Source organism: Ascidia mentula, chromosome 9 (assembly GCF_947561715.1).
Source record: "Ascidia mentula chromosome 9, kaAscMent1.1, whole genome shotgun sequence".
NCBI classification, from domain to species: Eukaryota; Metazoa; Chordata; class Ascidiacea; order Phlebobranchia; family Ascidiidae; genus Ascidia; species Ascidia mentula.
This window is the reverse complement of record NC_138574.1, coordinates 15,227,137-15,243,571: the sequence shown is the minus strand read 5'-3', so window position 1 is coordinate 15,243,571 and position 16,435 is coordinate 15,227,137. Positions and strand designations below refer to the sequence as shown.

General features: G+C 38.3%; 3 protein-coding genes and 1 long non-coding RNA gene across 6 annotated transcripts; 3 read left to right on the top strand and 1 right to left on the bottom strand.

The window, feature by feature from the left end:
• The first annotated feature begins 2,324 nt into the window (after window positions 1-2,324).
• Window positions 2,325-4,294, top strand: LOC145913992 (uncharacterized protein C7orf57 homolog). Of its 2 annotated transcripts, none has more exons than XM_083001765.1 (5): window positions 2,325-2,349; window positions 2,668-2,801; window positions 3,134-3,221; window positions 3,351-3,436; window positions 3,557-4,294. In XM_083001765.1, the coding sequence occupies exons 2-5, from the start codon at window positions 2,722-2,724 to the stop codon at window positions 3,792-3,794; spliced, it is 492 nt and encodes a 163-aa protein (XP_082857891.1). In that variant the 5' UTR covers window positions 2,325-2,349; window positions 2,668-2,721; the 3' UTR covers window positions 3,795-4,294. The 2 variants fall into 2 exon arrangements, with proteins under 2 accessions (XP_082857891.1, XP_082857890.1); XM_083001764.1 differs by lacking the exon at window positions 2,325-2,349 and adding an exon at window positions 2,461-2,581.
• A 2,617-nt stretch (window positions 4,295-6,911) lies between these two features.
• On the top strand, window positions 6,912-7,650 carry LOC145913972 (uncharacterized). 2 transcript variants are annotated; one of them, XM_083001742.1, is made up of 3 exons: window positions 6,912-7,110; window positions 7,240-7,415; window positions 7,516-7,650. In XM_083001742.1, the coding sequence occupies exons 1-3, from the start codon at window positions 6,930-6,932 to the stop codon at window positions 7,546-7,548; spliced, it is 390 nt and encodes a 129-aa protein (XP_082857868.1). In that variant the 5' UTR covers window positions 6,912-6,929; the 3' UTR covers window positions 7,549-7,650. The 2 variants fall into 2 exon arrangements, with proteins under 2 accessions (XP_082857868.1, XP_082857867.1); XM_083001741.1 differs by having other exon boundaries at window positions 6,912-7,415.
• Window positions 7,651-8,235: 585 nt separating this feature from the next.
• On the top strand, window positions 8,236-10,134 carry LOC145913971 (uncharacterized). The gene is made up of 6 exons (XM_083001740.1): window positions 8,236-8,753; window positions 8,847-8,886; window positions 8,939-9,013; window positions 9,256-9,363; window positions 9,517-9,659; window positions 9,880-10,134. Exons 1-6 carry the CDS (start codon window positions 8,670-8,672, stop codon window positions 10,132-10,134), a joined length of 705 nt encoding a protein of 234 aa, XP_082857866.1. The 5' UTR covers window positions 8,236-8,669.
• On the bottom strand, window positions 8,649-10,758 carry LOC145913973 (uncharacterized). The gene is made up of 3 exons (XR_014403351.1): window positions 10,662-10,758; window positions 9,399-9,449; window positions 8,649-8,774 (listed from the first exon to the last, which is right to left on the bottom strand). It is a non-coding gene; the product is annotated as an uncharacterized LOC145913973 (long non-coding RNA).
• Window positions 10,759-16,435: the final 5,677 nt, after the last annotated feature.

Sequence of the window (16,435 nt, the reverse complement as noted above, 5' to 3'; positions counted from 1 at the left end):
TTTGTTTTGGCCCAAATCTCAAAATACGGAAAGGGGTTAGCCTTGGTGTTTTTTCAAATATCGACCAAAAATTTCATGTCAGGGATTCCGGTTTAAATCGGTTTGGAGGTTCGAGAGGCTGCGGAAATCGCCCCCAACCGGTTTGAAACCGGAATATTCCGGCGATTTCAGCCGAATTTCGGACATTTTTGTTTTGGCCCAAATCTCAAAATACGGAAAGGGGTTAGCCTTGGTGTTTTATCAAAAATTGACCAAAAATTTCATGTCTCGGATTCCGGTTTAAACCGGTTTGGAAGTTCGAGAGGCTGCGGAAATCGCCCCCAACCGGTTTGAAACCGGAATATTCCGGCGATTTCAGCCGAATTTCGGACATTTTTGTTTTGGCCCAAATCTGAAAATACGGAAAGGGGTTAGCCTTGGTGTTTTTTCAAAAATCGACCAAAAATTTCATGTCTCGGATTCCGGTTTAAACCGTTTGGAGGTTCGAGAGGCTGCGGAAATCGCCCCCAACCTGTTTGAAACCGGAATATTCCGGCGATTTCAGCAGAAAACCGGACATTTTTGTTTTGGCCCAAATCTGAAAATACGGAAAGGGGTTAGCCTTGGTGTTTTTTCAAAAATCGACCAAAAATTTCATGTCTCGGATTCCGGTTTAAACCGGTTTGGAGGTTCGAGAGGCTGCGGAAATCGCCCCCAACCGGTTTGAAACCGGAATATTCCGGCGATTTCAGCAGAAAACCGGACATTTTTGTTTTGGCCCAAATCTGAAAAAAACGGAAAGGGGTTAGCCTTGGTGTTTTTTCAAATATCGACCAAAAATTTCATGTCAGGGATTCCGGTTTAAATCGGTTTGGAGGTTCGAGAGGCTGCGGAAATCGCCCCCAACCGGTTTGAAACCGGAATATTCCGGCGATTTCAGCCGAATTTCGGACATTTTTGTTTTGGCCCAAATCTGAAAAAACGGAAAGGGGTTAGCCTTGGTGTTTTTTCAAAAATTGACCAAAAATTTCATGTCTCGGATTCCGGTTTAAACCGGTTTGAAGGTTCGAGAGGCTGCTGAAACCGCCCCCAAACGGTTTGAAACTGGAATATTCCGGCGATTTCAGCCGAATTTCGGACATTTTCGTTTTGGCCCAAATCTCAAAAAACGGAAAGGGGTTAGCCTTGGTGTTTTTTCAAATATCGATCAAAAATTTCATGTCAGGGATTCCGGTTTAAATCGGTTTGGAGGTTCGAGAGGCTGCGGAAATCGCCCCCAACCGGTTTGAAACCGGAATATTCCGGCGATTTCAGCCGAATTTCGGACATTTTTGTTTTGGGCCAAATCTGAAAAAACGGAAAGGGGTTAGCCTTGGTGTTTTTTCAAAAATTAACCGAAAATTTCATGTCAGGGATTCCGGTTTAAACCGGTTTGGAGGTTCGAGAGGCTGCTGAAACGACCCCCAAACGGTTTGAAACCGGAATATTCCGGCGATTTCAGCCGAATTTCGGACATTTTTGTTTTGAGCCATATCTGAAAAAACGAAAAGGGGTTAGCCTTGGTGTTTTTTCAAGAATCGACCTAAAATGTGATGTTTAAACAAAAAAAAACGGAATAGGGTTACCAAAAATTTGATGTCCAGGGTTCTGGTTTGGTTGTCCTAAAAATTTTAACCCTGGTCCTTTTGGCTCCTTCCTGAAAGTTCGATGATTTTCTGGTTTAATCCATGTAAGCGAAATGTTTCATTGCACCTGAATTATAACTTTTACCGGCAGTTTTTAAACCGTGCATTGCGAAAAAAGAAACAATGTTATGGCAATCTTGTTGGGCAAATTATTGTTGCTTGTTCTTGGATGTGATTTGTTTATAATTTTTGCAACACCTGACATTTTGTCTGACTTAATTCATTCTGAAGCTAAGACGGAACGAAGGGCGCAGATATTCCTGGAAAACTTGCACAACCTTCTGGCATCCGGCTCGATGAAAGACGTTTTTTATCGCAATTTGTGAAATACCTGTTACCGGTTTGCACTTCATTTTCCCACTTTTAGACTCGACATTTACTAACAAACTGGGACGCGCTTACTTTGAACAGTATTAAAGGTTACTCGCTCAGCCATTAACTTGTTTGGACAATTTAGTTCAAACCAAGAGATATTGCAACATATCCTCCTATTAATTAAAATAAGTCTGTATACGTACTCTATTTAGTGGTCTGCAGCAACAACACGCATAGCAGACTAAGTTTAAGTCATAGCAACTGTGCGAAAATATACAAAAACTTCATTTTCCTTCTTTATTAAATAATTATATACTCACTATACCTTGTAATTTGACCACGTGACTCAGCGGCGGATTCTTGGCAACAGGTAAAATTTTGAATAAATAAACACTTTTGTTACGTCACAATTCTCGTTTGAAATCAAACGGATTTCCAACAACTGTTTTATAGAAAAGAAGCTTTGCAAATTGAAGGTGGTTTTAAGCCTGGTCCTGTTACTTTAATGGTGGTGTTTTGATATGCTAAAGGATCATTCACGTGCTTTCATGGGCGGTTTTGTAACTATGGTTTTAAAAGTTTAGTTCAGAAAACTGCAACAAGTAAGGGTAGGCTATTTGAATTCAACATAGCCCAACTTAAATATGCTGTAATTGTTATTTCACACTTTACATTGTAATGTATTTAGAAACTCTGGACATAATTTTACTCGATTATATCAAGTATATTTAAAACAATTGCAATGGCTGATGCAAGTGGTGATTTCCGAGGCCCTCAAGTTCATGGATTCTCTGATATGGATCCAGAACTAGCAGCAAAGAAGCAAGTTTTTGTGCTGTAAAATAACATGTAGTTCAATAAACTAACTTCATTTTGTATTTCTCAGTACTGTAACATTATGTATGTAATAGTCTTCTTGTGCAGGCTATTTAAATTTTATGCCCAGGACAAATTTCATGATTTTCATGATACAAAATATTGACAAGACAGCATGCCAGCCTATTATATTTCATTTTCATTAAAAAGATATCGCCTTAAATAACACAAATCGATCAAAATTTTACTTTCAGGTTCTCTATGCATATGCTGATGTTAAAATATTGGTTTGCTTTGAAATATAACTAGTGGGGAAATAATGTGTAATTCTATTTCAGGCGCCAAAATTTCATCAAATGTACAGATTCCGATTATGTAAAGTTGGCCAAACAAGGTGGAGCAAGGGATCTTTTAACCATTGAAGTGGTGCGCTGATTATACATATTTCATGCATAAAGTGTTGCAATACTTGGTGCTAATAGTTATGTTAAACTGAAAAATTGTACAAAAACATTTTGTTAAAACCTTTTATAATTTTAAAAATTTGTTCCACAGACCGATAAAAATGCAGAGGCAGTTGATTATCCAAAGTCTGACTGGTTTGGCCACCATGCAATGGAAAGTAATGAACAAGAAAAAATGTAAGTTTTGTCATGACTTTTTGATAAATAGACCTCAAAGGATTTGCCAGCTTCAATTGCAATAAAAATTAAAACAGTTGTACGTAATACTCCAAAATAAAGGTTTTATTTTGTACATAGCTTGGCGGAGCGTAAATGGCATGCACCGGATTACATGACATATGACACCAAGCCACAGGATGGCAATGCAGCAGTTACCCAGTTCGATGGGGGAAAATCAAAGCAACTGTCTGCTCGTGAGGAACGTATGCTCATCCAGGCCAAGTACAACAACAGAGAAGTGCCTTTCATGTCCGACAACCTCTCTTGCTGGCAACGAAAGGATGAACCTGAGCTACGCAGTCGTCGCCATAAGTAACCACTTGAACATTGTGATTTTGTCTGTCAGATTGTTGGTGCTATCACCTATTTGGTTTGATGGATGTAGAAAGTCCTCTTTTTGATAATCTCTTCAACTAAATTTGCCCACTGTAACATAGCAGAAAAATAGAAAGAAAACTTTTTTTGCTGTACAACGAAATACTGTGGTTTTATTGCTCACTGGTTGATATTTGTTGGGGGGAGGGGGGTTCATGTCTGGTTTGTTTGCTAATTTCAAACATACAAGGATATAATGATATGTATGGGGTGAATACAACACTATTTTGAGGCACTTTTACAGCTATTTTAAATGTGGCACACTTTTGTCTATGTTGCCTTTCTTAAAATGTCACTTTTAAGCCATTCCACACCTAACCTGGCAATGTTTTGAAGATTATTGAACTTAAATGGTCTGCATGGTGTTTTTTTTTAATTTTGTTGATGAGTTTTCTGGTTGTGTGACAATTTTATCAAAAATAAACTTTGTGAATAGTTGAAGTTTGTGTAAAGTGCAAGATTTGTTAGTTCCACGTAGTCGGGAATTTAATATTGTGTTTATTTCTAAAATTTGTACGTTTTTTAACAGACTGCTTTAGACGCCCAGTGTGACAAAAAACAATCGTACATAATTTATCCCTCCCGCCCTAAAAAAATGTCATGCTCCTGAAAAAATCATATATAGTTTCGGAAATGTATCGAATGGCAGCCTGCTTATATTTTTGTTCTGGCTGGTGGTAACCCTGCTTACAGCGAATGACTCAAGATTAAAATTCTCATTAAGTCACTTGGTATGCGCAAACGTGATTCTGACGACAGGTGTCGTGAAGCACATGAAAAATAATAACCACAAGGCGGGGGTTTGGTAATTTGCCACCGGCTTTGAAATAAACATGAACCGACAAGCCGAAAGCAATCCAATTCCACGCTGCTTTGAACAACTCGCGTTTCCAATGATTTATTGTTCGCTCATAAGCACCACTTGTGTTGCGTCATAATGACTCTCGACAGAATCCTGATTGCTTTTGAACGTGGGCCTTTGAACCTTCGGTCGATCTGCAGTGATTTTCGAATATTATCGATATTCAACAAAAGTTGGCAAGGAAAGGGACGCACTTCATAAAATGCCGATATTATGACTTTCAACAATCGCCCTTTGTTTCGTCACACGGTAGTGCGTTGTGATGTTATCAAAGTAATCTTTGAATGTATCGAATTCAGCGTTTGTTTCTCAAATTTGCCATAGAATTGTTTGATTTTCTTTGTTTTTGCATCACCTTGTTGAAGCTACACTTGGTATGGGATTAGTTTGAGACGTTTCCCGGGTACCGTCGTGTTGTTTAATATAAAAAACTGGATTTAAGATTCCAATAAAAGTGGATCTCGGTCTTACTCTTTGTCATTGTGTGGGAATCCATTACACCTTCTACACGGGTCCAGACCTGTTAACATTAATACGCTTTTGAAGTGTTGTGTATTCAAAGATTGGCGTTATCGAAGGTTCAATGACATATAGCAAAATGTTGACGCGCCAGAAAAATGTTGACCCTTTTTAGGATATTGGTAATGTTGACCGATTTTGGTTGCGAAAACGATGATTTGATTTTATAAGTGAACTATCTGAAAGGTGGAATAACTTGAAACGCAAACTCCACCCAATGTTTCCAAGCAATCCTGTGGCAACCAGCGAAGTGAAAACGGCGCCACTGCTTTTAAATTTTAGTATCAAGGTGTTCGTTGTCAACAAAATATGCTTTAAAGCAGTGTTTCTTAACTTTTTTTGGATCACGAAATCCCAAAAACATTCTTTGAAAACCTCTGGACCCCTTTGCAAAAAACACATTGCAAATGTCGAAATTAGGTTTTAATCAACATAGTGATGGTCGAAACACTAGCACGCACGTACAACGGTAGCCTTTCACATATACTACAATGCCAGACTTGCAATAGTAAAGTAGCCATTATGCATTATTGCATGGTGCATGTTTGGTTGCCGTTGTGGCCTGATCAAGTGGAAACGGGGACAGAGGAAAATTCATGGACAGCGAAACCTTATGGACAGAGGAAAATACGTGGAATTTCGGAATAGTTGTATTTCGTTTCATGGACCCTTAATGCATCTTCTCGGACCCCAGGTTAAGAACCCCTGCTTTAAAGGAAAATCATCATCAAATAAAAGAAACACGCAAATTAATAGGTGGTCGAAATGCTGTACACGCTCTGTTCCGGGGATAAAGGCGTGAATTTTAACAATCTCCATCACATTTCAGGTCAATTTAGGGATATGTTCGTTCACAACCAAATCCTCCAAGGAACAGGTCATTGATTCATATCCCCCCCCCCCCCACAGTGATTGGATTTCGATTTTGTGCAAGGAGATACAGATACGTCATACCCGATTATATTCCCAACAAACATACTGCGCATGACCTTCAAAAATTGATTAATTCTTTTCTCTCAGTATCAGGTGTGCTTATACGTCCCATGCCAACTCCTCCTTCGTCACAAACACGATAGACAGGGAATGGAAAGGAAGGTGTTATAATCTCTAGCTGAGTTTATGCGTTGACTCTAAAGCGGCATTGGTGAACATTTCATTTGATGACCATATATTTCTGCATGGAATTTTGGTGCCAAAAATAAAAAAAAACGCGTTTTAAGTTTTCTGAAAACTATATTGGAATTTTTGCGAAACGAATTTGTCGCGATGTGAGATGGTTGTCAATGACAACAACGCACAAAACGATGGGAAATGTTCAGAGTTTACGACTGACGATAAATAAGCGCCCCGCTGTGACCGATTAGGTTGTAAAACAGCTAGACTTGAAGAAGGATAATGCGGGGGGGGGGAGGGGGGATAATCCGCTGTGTTGGTTTTGTTTGCATTCGTTGCACAAACCAGTTACTGCATTCGAACTGCGCACACAGGGTTGAAGAAAGTGTTTGGGCGTATTAACCATCAAAACGCTGCTTACATTAATTGTGCTTTATTGAACTTTTGAGCAGGGTGTATAAAGCTTTAAGTGTTTGCAACATTTACAGTTTAAATTCAGGCGTTTTTAAAAAGGGGACAAGTATCGAAAAATAATCCTAACTTAACTAAATTTCACAGTTTTGAAATAGCCCGAAAAGCAATATGTCGTCGTGGTTACTGGTCATCTCACTATTTTTCGTTATTGCTAACTGCCACGTCATACATGACTTCATAGAGGGCCCTGAAGATTGGGTGGACGTCACCCCTCCGTACGCGATTGAACAAGAACCGGAACAAAGTTGGCAGAAGAGACAGCACTGGTCACCGAATCTTTCACCTGGGGGTAAGTTTTCTACCAGGAAGTCGATTGGTGTTCAAATTCACGTAGTAAGGTTTGGTTGTTATGGTAACAACGTTTCAACAATTTACGCTTATTACGTAATACTTGTGAGTTACCACGTCAAACACGCAGGTAAACGCCAGCATTGGTCGCTTTCACTCTCTCCCGGGGGTAAAAGATCTTACGATGATGAGGCGAGCGATCGGATTGCCGACCAAGATTTCCTCAACAAGATTAGGAGCGGACAGGAATGGAAAAACCCAAAAAACTTCAGTTACTTTCTCAAGCTCCTCCAGCGCTACCTAGCGGTAAATATAAATTTAGAATTCTGTGAAAAACAAACGATATCCCGTAAAAATGTACAAACTTGTTGATAACCTAATGTTTTTTGACAACTTGTATGTTTAGAGTCAAAACCGAAAAGGCGACTTCAAGTGGTGACAAGAATCCCGTTTTATTTGTAAAAATAATAATATAATTTTTATGTGTCGTCGCGAACTTTGTGTGCATCGTAAGCTGATATGTTCACAATAAATTGTGTGGTTTAACTGCTGATGTAACTTCAAAGGGAATATCAATATTTCAAACTCACAGGAAAAAGTAGAAACTTGTTAAAAAATATCTGCACAAAAACTTGTTTGAGACAAGCTTGATCACAAACATTCTAATATGAAGCCAATGAATATCATGACGTCAAAACTGAGGAAGATTTTAAACAAAGCATTTTGAAAAAGAACTTGACTCAATTGCGCAGAAAGTAGTTGTCGCAACATCGCGTTTTGTATTTTTGTCAGGAACGCGGTCCAATTTAATTGTAGTTTCCATGGCAGCACAACGCTTGTTAACGTTTGTATTTGCTGACAGTGAAATTTGAGACTTCAAAATGCGTCCTTATATTAATTTAAATTAAGCTAATCAGGACATTGGGAATATTACACGGTCTTAAGTACAAAATTAAAGTTTGAAACAAGCTGAAAGCCTCAATTTTCAGTGAGCTCGAAATGTCAAACCGTGTTAGAGTGGCAATCAACTCAAGTGCAATTGTGGACAGACTTTTCCAAACATTTCACAAATTCCATGCCTCGAGCAGAATCTCGTTTGATTTTGAAGCTGCAAAACAACTTCATGCATCATATGGACGGTAGTTTTGTAGCTGCAAGCTCGCAACGTTGCAAGAAGTACAACGTGAGTTTGATTTCGGGTTACTTTTGTAGTAAATTCAACAGCAAAATAGCAAATACACTCGTATTATACTTATGTGGATAGAACAGACTTTAGAGAGGTTCAACCCCACGTATTTTCCTCAGAAACAAAATGCAATTTGAAGAAACAGGGTTTAAGTTGAAGATTCCGAAACGGAAAGCATTCAGGGTCAGTGCCTTCCGCATGAGGGCGCTAAGCACTCTCCTAGCAGCAGGATTTCTATGTTTTGTTTGTTTCTACGTCGGCTCCAAAGCTAGAATCGGAGAAATTGAAAAGTGAATACAAAACGTTTCTTAAGCAAAAATTAATTTATTTAAAATTGACGTCACCCAAATGTTGTCAGACTTGAGATTGAGCTAATGGGGATGAAGTCTATGTTGACGGGAATTCCCCGGGTTAAGCAATCTCCACATGAAATTTCCAAACGTTCGGCTTCTGAAAGTGTGAGTTTCAATATTCTCAACCTGAACAACAATTTAAACTTCGAAAATATACAAGAGCAAAGTAATGTTTGTGTTTAAAACTTTGCTTTCCAGGGTGGTGATGAGGTTGTACAGAGAGTGACGTCACTGTTCGGTAAGTTAAATAAATCAACATAAAAACCCCGTTAGTTGACGCGATGTTTTAGATGGAGGAGCTACCTACAAACATTGGGGAAGAAGAGACTGCCCCAGTGGCCAGAACACAGATCTTATCTATCAAGGTACCATATTTGTTAGGTCCAGATTTAGAAAAGCATGGAATTATAAATTTAAATGTTTTTTGTTCATAAACCAATTAAAAACATGACAATTTCAAATAATATTTGCAACCTGATAAAAAAATTTCTAATTCAGAAGCAGAGAAAATGTTTTCATTAGTTTAATTGACAAAAGTAATAATGATGACATGTTATTGTGAAAAACTAACTAACAACTGCTTACAAAACTATCTGATTTCACACAGGGATAGCTGCTGGAACTCATTACACGCATACTGGAGGCGGCTCAAACTTATTGTGTCTCCATTATAATGTTACATACAGAGCAGGCAAATATTCCAACGGCAACCAAGGTACTAAATCTTTTTACTAAAGACAACGTTCTTACCTCATATTACACCGGATACACAGAGGTCCAATAACCAGACCACTTCCTGATCTGTTGAAAACATAAAAACTTATTAACAAACATATTATTTCTACAAGATAAACAGCTAATAACGCAGGTAGTTCTCATATACATGGTATTGAATATCGGATGGGAAATCACTTCAAATCCTTTTTTGACTTGACGGACATAGAAGATGGAAGTTACAGTTTACAAGCAATGCCATGTGCACTCTGTATGGCAAAGGGAAGGGTGACACAGGTATGTATGTGTGCAGTATATACAGTATGTAACAAACTATTCGTTAAGGGTTTAACAATGTTTATTCAACTGAATGTAGGCCTATGTAAAAGTTGGGAATTTGAGGTTTGTTTGAAATTTACAACAGAAAACATAAAGTGGTTTTACATTAATTATAAATATAAACTTAACCTATTGGTCTGTGTTTGTGATGACGCTGCAAATATTACTTCTTTGCCAGGTTATGATACCAGGGAGGGATGAGTGCCCTAAAAACTGGGTGAAGGAATATGCTGGGTTTATTGTTGGGCCTGCACACACTCACAAGCACAACGCTGAATATATTTGCTTGAATGAGAAACCTCATGTTATACCAGGGTCAGGGGGAGATCAGGCTGGGGAATTACTCTACATGGCAGAGGTTCAATGTCCAACAGTCCAGTGTGAACCATACGTTCAGGGCAGGGAGATCAGATGTGTTGTCTGCACAATTTAATCATGGCTACTGGATATTGTAAATAAACTGGCAACTAACTGGTATAATTATTGAGTTTGGATGCATTCTAAAATTTCCTTGCCCCAAGAAATAATAGACAAAGAGTTACACTGAGAGATGCTGATTTAAGGCAGAAAGAAATTTAACTATGTTAAATTAACAAGTGGCTTTTAAAACCAAGAAAAAAAACCTTACAAATCAACCTGAAAATTACTGATTTTGTTATATTGAAAACATGTAAGACTTAGTGATTGTAGCTACATCACTTTTACCTAGCTCAATACTAATGCAAAATGCAGATTGATTGTAGTCTAATGCAGATTGTTTCCCATAATAAATCGACATAACCTATAACAGACATTACCTATTACAGACATCGCATGAGGCATTAAGAAATAAGCAAGACAGACTTTACAGTTTCAATAAAAATGCACAGAATAAGGTTTGTTTGAAAGTTCAAGGTATATTATGGTTGAAATTTTACCAAACTACACAAAATAATCAGAACATTCCAAGCCGTCACTTACTTTCTCGGGTATGAATGTTATCCTGGAATGAACCACAGGATAATTCACATTGATATTTTCCATCTTGCTTAAAGGTGCTCTGTGTCTAGATCAAGGCTTGTACAAAACCATTACCAGGAAAACATAAAGTTTAACATTGCAAGTTTTAATCTGCTATTTAAAATAACATAACCCTCAAATATTCAGTTTTCCAGAATTCTCGAACTTATTTCGCGATTTCTTTGAAGAGCGCGGCGAATAACTAGTCATGCATCAAGTTTGTTACGCATGAATGACTTTAGTTAAACTTGGAAATTAAGTTCTCGAAATATTTTGTCTTTGTTGCCATAAAGTAATCACAAATAATTTTGCTGATTTTATTTTGGGTTTTGTGCAAACACATGACGCAGAAAGATAACAAACATGACTGTAAAGTGGCTGTTTTGACATATTAGGCCGGGTCCACGCTCACGCTTTGCGCCGGCGGATTCTTTGTTTGTTTCATTATACGCCGGCGTGCGGGCGTACGCTCGGGACAATGAAACAAACAAAGAATCCGCCGGCGCAAAGCGTGAGTGTGGACCCGGCCTTAGAGAGGATACATGGCACTATAAAAAATACAAATAAATAAATTTTGCATAGCGTCGACGTACTGTTGGCTGACACAGTGACGTTTCTTTTAATATATTTACATATTTCAGCTGCCGAGGCCATCCAAATAAATATTCTTATAAAAGCTTTCAACTTATTTCTTTTTCATCAGTCAATTTGTTCCATCTCTGCATGGTTGTACGAGTCCGTCTTGACTAATACAAAACCATGAAAGAATTCTGTTTGTAAATCCACTTCCACGAAGAACTTAATCGCATTTGTTTTCTTCGAATGCTTTGAAAACTCCTCCCCTCAAATCCGAGAAGAAACCAGAGAAGATTTCATCAAATCTGCTCCGATGATTCTCGAATTCCTTTCGTCGCCAAACTATCATCACGATCGCTTCGTGAACTTATTTCCCCGTGAACTTCATATGATCGTCTGGTGAGTCTTTTCACATCACGAATCCTCAACCTAATCACATGAAACCTTTCGGTAATGTTTTCTAATTCTTTTAATTCTATTAAGCAACGTGGTCGCTTCCACTTCTTGACATAGAAACAAAATCTTTGCAACGCGCGAGCTATTTTCGTTCGAATTCCGTCACGTTTCCCCGTTTGAAACATTCGAAACGGATCAAGTATTCGTTGTTTAAACCCCAGGCCGGGGGCGTTACGTCGATTGTTGTAATTCTCGATCAGATTGTTACCTCACCTTTGACACAGAGCCGACGTCACAATGGAAGAAAAACAAGCGGAAAATATGCAAATGAGGAGCAGAAGGGGAGGATGGATTGAGACCTCCTTGGAAGTATTTTCAGAATCCCCGAAGTCAATTTGAATCCCATGCAAGGACGAGTGACGTCGTTGTGACGCAATGTTCGGCGCTCTTCTTATTTGACATCGGAGACCGTGGAATCCATTCGGGCAACTGCGGGAATTTGAAATATCTTGATATAAAGTTGCTTGGAATTTGCTATAATATATCACTGCGGTATTGAACGTGTTTCAGTTCCAAATATTTTAGGAGATAGAAATTCCTTGTGAATATTTTATCGGTCAAGAAACGAAACCCATCATCAAAATAATATTTACGATGTGGACACCAGCAACCACTACATTCTATTTCAATCTAAAAATTGGTAAAGTCGCCAACAATTGGCTTTTACATATGTAGTAAAAAACAACATTTAAAAAAAACAAAAAACGTTCAAGAAATCGTTCAAGAAAACCAGCTCATATTCCAACCAGCAGACATTTCTATTAAGGTCAAAGAAAACTCTTATTGAACCCCGTGACTCCACCTTCCCAACTTCTGTCCCAATATAATTATTTACACAGTGTTACTTACAGACAAGCGGTCGATCCTCTATCCGCGATACAAACTCCGTAGTTTTCGCACATTTTGTTGCTCGATTCGCACGGGCTGTGACGTAAACCTGGGGAAATTAAAATCGTTTTTCAACCCAAAATCGATCGTACGATATTTTCGAAAACGATTGTTCATGTGTTTTTTTCAAACATTTCCAACAATTGAGCTTTTGTTACAAACAAGCGATCTACAGAATTTGCAAAAGCGACAAAAAATCCAAAAATAAAAGTTTACCGACGAAAACATTGATATCATTATTTCTAAAATTCCCAGTTAAGTAAAACCTCACCGTATGACATTAGGGCGTATTTAGAGAAGCGGTGCCCACTGCATTTCTCATGGTAACCAACATAATGAATTTCAATTTCTCGACCGATTTCGCATGAGTGGGTTTGAAGGTAGCAGAGGTTCATGTAATATTTCCCATCGTCACCACATAATGGGATCAGACCTGAGAAAATATTAAGAGCTTTCTTAAATTCGTGAACATAATTATAAACAATGTTCGATCGAAAAAGTTGGTAAAGCGCTCGATTTAACGGAGGCAGCGCCGCCATTTTAACTTGTTAGCGATGATAACCGCGCTCACCAGGAAAAATCACAAGCAGTGAAAATGTGGTTTTGTAGATGGCAAGATTAGTTTGAACAAGAAACGCCAAAAATTAATTTATTTTCGAAGTGAAATCTTTTTCAACTTTTACTTCTATTCCCGGTAAATTGCGCAAATGTGAAAATATGTACTTTTAGTACTAAAAACATCAATTCTAACCAAAGAAAACCAGAAAAGTAAGGGAAACAAAGCAAATTTAAAGAATCTGTTCTTCTGGCACAATTAAACGTGATTTTATCCAATGACGTTTTGCATGATATTTAACTGGGCCTGGTGAGGACGATGCTGTGGCGCACAAACATGAGGAACGTGAAAATATAAGTTTGGTGACTGCACCATTTCCCTGCATAGCTGGCATAAAGTCGGTGAATAAAATATACGTTTAATTATGCCAGAAGGACAGAAACCACAATACATCTGGTAGCCTTAAAACAACCCAAAATAATTTTATCGAAATTGAATGTAAAAAAATAATTATCAAGTGTCAAAAACTTCCGTGGAGTTTTTAAAGAATTATTTATATTTTTTACCAACATTTACCAGCATTCCGACAGGAGGACCAACATCTGCATGATCCTGTAACGCAGGTTCCGCCGAACGGACAATCGCTATTATCGTTACAGATACTTCTGCTGTTGGAAACATTGAGGATGCCGAGGAATAAACTCCACGCCAGAACTGCAGTCATTTCTATGACAAATATTTCCCTTTAAAACGTTGACTTTAAACAAACCAGGTTGTGTGATTGTCACGTGCGTGAACCACTGCACTGGGCCGCGGAAACTTATTTCGCGCGTTTTTTATTTGGCACAGGTAGCGAAAATTGCTGCGGCCATTTGCAAAATCTTCCCAGGAGTATGAACGGTCACGTTTCGGGTTTTTTCGTCCAAACTTGCGGCGTTTAAATTTCGATTCACCATTAAAGTTTCAAACTTCCAGGTTACTGGAAGGGCGAGGTTGCACAAATTTCCCACTTTTTAGCGGTGGAAAATTTAAATTGTTTGTTCACAATTGTTGTTTGTTACGGAACATTGCAATTTACGCAATGTTTTTTGTGACGTTTTTTCGAATCAGGACACATATATACATTCTACACACAACAAGAGCCGCCCCATAAACGAATTTCTTTTACAACCAAACGGACAACATCCTGTTACAAGACCGTCAACGAATTTTTATATGTTTGTGGGCGATTATGTAAGTTTTCCGTGAAATTGGCTGTTGTTGAAAACAGTAAGTTTGGGTGTGAAGCCGGAGTCCGAATATTCTTTCCAAAAACGCGCCAGGAAAAAAATCTATTTATGTTAAAAATATCTTAGGTCTTTGTTTGAACTTGTTCGGTGGACAAAATTGTAAAGGATTAATTTTGAGACTGTTTTCAAAACATATCAGGTTTAACATAAAAACATTCAAAATAATTTTAGTCCAATTTTCACATCATTTTCTGGCGTAAAATATTTTATTTTATTCGGTGGTAAACGGTGTAATTTATTATTTCAGGAAACATTCTGATTCACGCAAAGTTATATCGTGTTTGAGTTTTTTGAAATTAAATGTAGTTTTATTACATAGTTACTGTCATGGTACACTTAAACTTTTATTTAACAATATTTTGATGATTTTATTAAACTCAGTTTTAACGACAAATAAAGCAAAGTTAAAGAAAATACTTACTGTCCATTTTGTTTCGCCGCTGAAAATGGTGGAAGGCAAAATTTCATCAATTCAAATTCAAGCGCTTTGATAAATATAAAAATACAGACCTGAAAATGTTGAAACAGAAAGTTTAGAAATTTTATTCGCTTGAAACAAATTTAAACACCAAGAAATGAGGAACTGAATATTTGGAAAGTTTCGCCCAACTTTCCCGCTCAACTCCTGACACTGCGGCAACATTTTGCCACAATCTCCCTCACGGCGACAAAAATGTTTCGGATTTTTTTCTTTTTTCAAGTTGTTTTTCTAACAGTGTTGTAACAGATTTAGACCAAATACGGCCCAAGAACTTTCAATAATTGATTTAGAATAAAACCGAATCTATCACAGAAACAAACTAGAATCAAAACCGCAGCGCAGACCACTGTAATGTTCTACTAGTTATGCTGGCGCAAACAAGAAACAAGAAGTCAAGACAACTTTAACCACAAAACATTTAACTTTTCCAAATAAGACAAAATGCTTGCTTGGTTTCTTTCCCTCAAATTATAGGTTGGCCACCTGTTGTCATGGCAACTCACACCACGTGGTGCAGGTGGTTATTACGACTTTATGACGTCACTTAAAACATATTGAGATTGTCCACGTGGAAATGGACGGCATGCATTCAGGGTATTCTCACAGTAAGTAAATGATGTGACGCCACAACTACGCGCGCGAGCCACAACCAACTTTCCCCGAACACTCACCAAATATTTGCGATCGGGTCGGTAACCACACAGAGAGCTAGTTTCGCCGCTTCAATAAATTTCCCTACACCAATGTATGGCAGAAACCTTTTGCAAAAACTGCTGCTCGTTATCTGCGAAGTAACTTCCTAATTCTAACTGTCCGCGTCACCTTTTACTATTGCTGCCACCTTCTGCCATATGAGAGTTGTTGGTTGCATATGAGAGTCTAGGTTGTCGAAACTTTCCTGTGAGCAAGAATCAGTTGATTTGTTGAGTCATCTTGTACCTCTGTGCGCAGCCAACCGAATGCCAGCAAAATCTTTTAGAGGTTTCGCCTTTATAATTTCTCGAATTGCGACGTATTACCAGGCGATTATGACGACACAATCGGGTACTTTCTCTGCGTCGCGCTTCATTCGTATAAACATTGTGCTGAGGCAACGCGACGCGGGAGATATTTTTAGAACTTCTTTCCATTCGTGAGAGCATGCAGGTCTCGCATTTGGGTGGAAATTTCCTGTTCTTCGTTTTCTTTTTGAATCTAGAAAGTCTTGTGAGGAAATGGTTGCGATGAAGGTTTGTTGCAGAAATCTTTGTATATTTGAATTTGACAAGGAGTTGTCGTTTAACTAAATGGTTAGAAATGACAACTTGGATTTAGCCCATCAGCGTATCATTGCACTACACACTAGACATAAGCGCTAACCCGACGCATTTCAAATAGCTTCAGGGCCTTAACAAGCCCTGGCTGACGTACAAGCTTATTGCACGAAACAAAATTTTGCAAAGGAAGAACTTGAATCAAGTTCGACCTGCGGCCCAAACTTTTCCCGGAA

Bases quoted from the DNA above. Each gene is read 5' to 3' on its own strand.
- LOC145913992 (XM_083001765.1), top strand. From the start codon at position 2,722: ATGGCTGATGCAAGTGGTGATTTCCGAGGCCCTCAAGTTCATGGATTC. The intron at 2,802-3,133 runs GCAAGTTTTTGT...ATTCTATTTCAG, and splicing joins CCAGAACTAGCAGCAAAGAA to GCGCCAAAATTTCATCAAAT. The intron at 3,437-3,556 runs GTAAGTTTTGTC...TTTTGTACATAG, and splicing joins AGTAATGAACAAGAAAAAAT to CTTGGCGGAGCGTAAATGGC.
- LOC145913972 (XM_083001741.1), top strand. From the start codon at position 6,930: ATGTCGTCGTGGTTACTGGTCATCTCACTATTTTTCGTTATTGCTAAC. The intron at 7,416-7,515 runs GTAAATATAAAT...TTGTATGTTTAG, and splicing joins TCCTCCAGCGCTACCTAGCG to AGTCAAAACCGAAAAGGCGA.
- LOC145913971 (XM_083001740.1), top strand. From the start codon at position 8,670: ATGGGGATGAAGTCTATGTTGACGGGAATTCCCCGGGTTAAGCAATCT. The intron at 8,754-8,846 runs GTGAGTTTCAAT...TTTGCTTTCCAG, and splicing joins AACGTTCGGCTTCTGAAAGT to GGTGGTGATGAGGTTGTACA. The intron at 9,364-9,516 runs GTACTAAATCTT...CTAATAACGCAG, and splicing joins ATATTCCAACGGCAACCAAG to GTAGTTCTCATATACATGGT.